Here is a 6,000-nt window from a genome sequence, read left to right on the forward strand (position 1 = left end):
AAAGCCACCAATTCCACCCTCGCCAGTGCCCTTAGAATGTTCCTTCTCTCCTTGAGTTCACGTACCCTTCCTTGTAACACCCTCCTTTTGGTTCTGTTCAGAACCTTAACATTCAAGCGATCTTCCTTAAGGATATTTACACTTTGTCAATATCTAGGGGGTGGAAGGACAGGGTAGCCTGGTGCAGTGCTGGGTCAACGGGCATGACCTGGGGCCCTCTGGGCAAACTGTGATCACCCCATGAGTTTCCCTCTGAAAATCTGGTACCACCCCCTAAGTGTGCCACGCCTGTGCCCGCAGCTCTGCGGCTCGGTGTCTGGGAGAATGAGACCCTGCTGAGCACCCACTTCCCTCCTGATCTGTGGGTGCTTCCCGGCACCTGGGGAAGCTTATTTCCACCTCGACAGAATCAAGGGTGTCCGTGGGTCTCGGCAGGCCTGCTCACCGGCTAAAGGGGGTCTTCTCTCTTCCCCAGGGACTTTGTGAAGGCCTTTATCCAGTTTAAGAAGCCCATCGTGGTGGCGATCAACGGGCCCGCGCTGGGCCTGGGAGCCTCCATCCTGCCCCTTTGCGACATCGTGTGGGCCAGCGAGAAAGCCTGGTTTCAGACCCCCTACGCCACCATCCGCCTCACGCCCGCCGGCTGTTCCTCCTATACCTTCCCCCAGATCCTGGGTGTCGCACTGGTAAGCCTCCTCTCTGCGGCGGGTCCTTCCCTGCGACCCATGGGTTTTGGGTCCCACAGCACCCCTCCTCTGTCCTGGGTTTAGGATACGACCCTTCATGTGGGTCGAGTCCCGGGGCTGCTCCTGGCCTGTGGAATCTGGGGGTCATCTCAGTTTCCTCTGCCTTCCCAGAGTTGCCAGCCGGTGTCTATGCAGCAGGCCCAGCAGGTGGATTGCAAGGCCGTTCAGACTCGGGAGCTGGGGCTGCTCTCCGCGGCTTTACCGTCTCAGCAGTGGTAGGAAGACGGGGCAGCCAGAGAGCCCCGGAAGCAGGCGCTTTTCCCCTTTGATCTCGGCCCCTGTGCTCTGCCCGATTCCTTCGTGGTCACAAAAATGTTAACCTTGTACAGCCTTATCGCTTTCTTTCATTTCGATCATTTCTGAAACTCCAAGAATGTTGCTGATTGAGACGTGTTCTCCCCGACTGCGTCCTGGTGGGCTCCTTCTACTGGGTTCCTTCCTCGCATTCCTCCTTCCTGAGACGGTGTTTCTGAATACGTTCAGTGACACGTATTTGTCTTCAAACGTCCCGCCGAACGCATCCACAGGCTTATTACCGACCGGACAAATTTTGCTCCTCGGGCGTGAAAGATTGTCCCTTGGGTCATCATGACCCTCCAGTGACAACCAGAACAAAAGGGGAGGCACGTGCACAGATCCAGAGGCTGGGAGAGCTTGACATTTCAACATCCATCTGAGAGCGGCTAAGCCTGCAGGGCTGGGAAAGGAGGGACAGGGGAGGCAGGTGGATGGCAGTCAGGGAAGGGATTGGGTTGTCTGCTGTGTGAAGGCGGTGGGGGAGGGACCGTGACCATCTTGCCCTAATTATCAGCGGGAGAGTCATTTGTTGGTGTCAGTGGGTGACTGCGCTGGGCTCTGTCTGTGCCCGGGACCTTTCCCACATTGCTTTTCCCAGACCGTGTACAACAGCTGCACACTTCAAAGTTAGGGGAAGTTCTCTGGGGGGTGGGGCGCAGAGGACACGGCAGGACGCAGGAGGTGTTTCTGCCCTTCGTACCTGGGCACTGCCTATGCACAGCCCCGGGTCACTGGGAAGGGTGTGCCTCTCTGCGTTGGGATTATGGTCTTACTCGGGACCTTTCTGGCTGCCGGTGATGGAAACACTTTAACTGGCTTAAAGAGGGGAAGAAAGGAATTTAACGGTTGCCGTAACTGGCAGGTCCAGCAGTAGAGCCTCCTTTGGGGGTGTCACGCCCAGGAATCCCAGCGCCGGCAGGGCTCTTGTTCTCCATCCCTGCTGTCTTGGCAGCCCGTCCCTCTCCACAGCAGCGGGTGGCCCTGGGCTCTGTGACTTAAGCCACCAGAGAGGGAGGAAGTGTCTTCCCCATCCTCTCCAGCTTGGAGACCTCACAGACAGCTTTAATATCTCGGGTGGCTCATCTGCTCATCCCTGAATCAGTCACCGAGGAAGGGGTATCAGCTGTGAACTGTTCCCAGCCCACACACGTCTCCTCCTGCAGCCCTGCCACCAGACGGGGGCGGGGGGGCGGGGAAGGGGGTATTGCAGGCGGAGCCCCTGCAGGGACATGGCTTCTTAGGGGAATTCAGTGAAAGCTGTGGGCCCTCTGTGCAGAAAGGCGCATGTAGACACAGGCGTGTGCAAGCAGCCCCCAGAGCATCTTTGGCCCCCAGTTAAGGATGCTGCCTCTGGGAGCCGGGACAGTTGCGCACAGCAGGTGGGCTCGCGAGCAGGCTTGGAGGCGTGCCAGCTCTCAGCCTTCTCCTGCCTTTGCTTTCTCAGGCCAACGAGATGCTCTTCTGCGGGCGGAAGCTCACCGCCCAGGAGGCATGCAGCAGAGGCCTGGTGTCACAGGTCTTCTGGCCAACCACGTTCAGCCAGGAGGTCATGCTGCGGGTCAAGGAGATGGCCTCCTGCAGCGCGGTGGTGAGTTCCCGAGTCTCTGTGCCCTGTCCTTGCAGTAGACCCATTTTACAGGTGAGGGCAACGAGGCCGGAAGGGAGTGACCGACTTGCCAGAGGTCACGCAGGGAGTACGTGATTTAACAGATGCCGCATCTCGGTGCTGAGAGCTTAAATCCAGAGGGAGGTGGTCAGCACTGTTAGATATTCCCCATCGGCTCTAGTGTGAAAACCTCACAGAAGAGATTTATACCCTGGGGTAGAAGGGTTGCCTTTAAAGAAAGTCCTAAACATGCACGAAAATACAAATCATCTATGGTTTTCAAAGAAATGAGAAGCAAAGACGAATAAGGACAGAGGGTGTGAAGCCAGTTGAGAGATGAGAAAAAGTGGTTTCCGCTGTCCTGGTACCTCATCTCTCCTGCCTGTCCAGTGCTTGGCACATGTAACCGGTTCGACTCTGAAGACGCCTTGAAAAACAGATAAATAAATAACACCTCCGCGGAGACACCGGGTGTGGATCGTGTCAATTTTATCTCATCACAGTCTCTCTGAGCGCTGTATGGAAATACCCTGTTGAAGGTGGAGAAAGGGCCGAGTGGGGAACGAGGAAGGTGCTTGGGGAGCAGCAGGCCCGGGCGCTTCCTGTGCTTCAGCGTCACAGGGGTGCTGGGCTGGATTGTGGGGCTGACCCGTGAGCACCCCTCTCCTTCTCCCTGTCTACCCCGAGCCTGCACCCGGCTGCCACTCCCCTCTTGATACGCCTCATCAGCCTTTACTGGGCACACACTGTGTGTCAGCTCTGCCCCCCGGAAGCCTGTGGGTCCCAGGGACAGTGGCAGGGTGGGGATGGTACAGCCTTGTTGGGCCAAGCACTTTGCTGATCCCTTTATGTGAATTCTCTTTTAATCTTCCTGATGATTCTGGGGACCAACTCGTCCCACTTTGCCTGAGACTCTCCTGGTTTTAGCACCAAAAATCTCGAGTCCCAGGAAACCCCGTGAGCCTGGGCAAACGGGGATGATTGGTGACATAGGGGCAGCTGCACAGAGAGGTGGGTGGAAGTTGTCAGCGGAGCAAACGGTGTGAGTGAGGCCGCAAAAGTCCAAAGCCCTGCGTGGAGTCTAGGCAGCGGCTCCTGGTGGTGTGAGCAGGTGCAGGGGCTAGCTAAGGGATGGTAAGACTGAAAAGGCAGGGAGGAGAAAGGCCCCAAGGCTCCACTGAGGAGTTTGGTCTCTGGGCAGTGGAGGTGCTCAGATGAAACCGGCTTTTGAAGAAATACTGCAAGGAAACCTCTCCCACCCACAGGTATGAATTCAGGAGCTTTGGGGTGATTCACCTGAGATGGGAATCTACCCCACGACCCCAGGAGAGCAATTCTTGGAAGGAAAGAGGCACCCTTGGTCTGCCAGCCCTTTCTTACCACCCATTCGCCTCCAGCCCAAGCTGCGGGAGATCACTGCCCCTTTCCAGCCTGCTTGAGCAAGGGAGCTCTTGTCTTGCTTTTTTCTGTTGGAAAGCGCTTTGTGAGACTGAGGACCAGAGCCTCCAGGTCCACAGAGGGTGGTGGAGGCCAGCGGAAGGATGCTCGGACGCCCGGCTTCCGGCTATGCCTCTGCCAGACCGAGGCAGCGTGGAGCCTGCAGAATCAGCCAGGCGTTGGCAGGGCACACCCATCAGGCGGCTCGGGGCATCTTCACTTCCTGAGCTCACATCTTTCATCTGTAACGCAGAGATGGCTACCTAGTTGCGCAGTTAACTTAAGGAAGAAATAAAAGAATGCAGAAGTGCCTATCGTAGAGCCGATCGGCTAACAGTGGTGGTAGTGGCATTGTTATTCTAATCACTGTGCTTGCTACCACTGTTCTTACTCATGATTATGGTTATTATTACTATTATTACCGTGATTGCTAGCATATTACTAATATCAGCCATTATCGCTACTGTAATACTGTAGTATTATTACGACCACTGGCATTACTGTTATTGTTGCTATAATACTATGGTGTTGTTACCATTATTACTACCACTAACATTACTGTTACCGCTATAATACTATAGCGTTACTATTGTTCCCACTATTATTGCTCATTGCTACAATTACTGCAATTGTTATTACTATTACAATGATTGCTACTTTTATTACTACTACTCTTAACTACTAAGCCTGACCAAGGGGCATTGCTGTCAGGGTGGGTCCCACGGATACTTCGACAACCATTAGTTCATTTCATTATCTTACTCTGTGATCCCAGCCATTCTTAAGTTAGGCAGCATGGGGAGGCGAAAGTAGTATTTCCCAAACTTTTTCATGACATCCATAGAAAGTGACTCTGAGTATATGTCAGTGTCACTCCTGCAGTTGAGGTTAATGCGGGTCCCACTCAGCCATCCCAAGGTCTGAGGGCTCAACGTCTCAGCATGCCTGCAGTCCATTCCTGGCCGTTGCCGAGGGCAGAGGCCTGGGAAGCCCCGGACCAGAGGAGGCAACCTCCTCTGGCTTTGGACACGAGGAGGTTAAGTACATCCTTCTGGAGCAGAGTCCCTGGCGCCAGGCTAATGAGGCTTGTGTGTTTCCCTCCAGGTGCTGGAGGAGTCGAAATGCCTCGTCCGGAGCTTCCTGAAGTCGGTGCTTGAAGATGTGAACGAGAAAGAATGCCTCATGCTCAAACAGCTCTGGGGTTCCTCCAAAGGCCTGGATTCCCTGTTCAGCTACCTGCAGGACAAAATTTATGAAGTCTGAGGGCCCAGTGCTCAAGGGCAGGTGACTTCCAGCTCTGTCCTGTGTTTCAGAAATCAGAGCACAGTGTATTCCCGGCCAAGGAGTCTGTCAAGGTGTCTCGCTATACCTAGGGTCGTGTCCATTTCCTCGTGTCCTTTGGTTGCTCCTCATTGGTTTGGTTTTGTGTAACGATGGGAAACGCAGCATACTTGGCCTCCCCTGTGTCCCCACACCAACTGGCTGGAGAGCTATCGAGGGCTGTATCTTCCCAGTCCTCTGCCAGGTGCCCTTGTCCTCTCCCCACTTGCTGAAATGCACCATCCTGGTCCAGGAAGGGGAAGACCCATTTCCCCATCCTCTGACTCAGGCTGTGTCTGCACAGTGCCTCTGATTTGGAAACTTGGCTGCCATGGCTCTGTCTGGTTAAGTACAGATCCAGTGACAGGGGACGACCAATCTTAGGGAATTTCTAGACCCATGAGCAGAACGACTGTGTAGATGCAGCCTCAGTCTCCTCTCTGATGCAAATCTGCGTGACTTCTAGGGCTTGGTCTTAAAACCCAACTGAGTGATTTACACACCCAGATATTGTACATTTAGGAGCATTTTGTTAAATATATATTTTTAAAACAATGTAAGTGGAAATTCTGATAATTTATGTGTATTATATGT

The 6,000-nt window shown here is 54.2% G+C and overlaps 1 protein-coding gene across 1 annotated transcript in view; it reads left to right on the top strand.

The window, feature by feature from the left end:
- CDYL2 (chromodomain Y like 2) overlaps positions 1-5,349 on the top strand; it is a gene marked incomplete at both ends in the record, with an annotated part of 187,211 nt that extends 181,862 nt beyond the window's left edge. The window contains 3 exons of the mRNA XM_082863025.1: positions 476-686; positions 2,488-2,631; positions 5,191-5,349. Of these exons, the coding sequence (XP_082719151.1) occupies positions 476-686; positions 2,488-2,631; positions 5,191-5,349 (514 nt within the window). The remainder of the gene's footprint in view (positions 1-475; positions 687-2,487; positions 2,632-5,190) is intronic.
- Between the last annotated feature and the right edge of the window lie 651 nt (positions 5,350-6,000).

The sequence above is a fragment of the Leucopleurus acutus genome (genome assembly GCF_964270905.1).
Source record: "Leucopleurus acutus genome assembly, chromosome: 20".
Classification (NCBI taxonomy): Eukaryota; Metazoa; Chordata; class Mammalia; order Artiodactyla; family Delphinidae; genus Leucopleurus; species Leucopleurus acutus.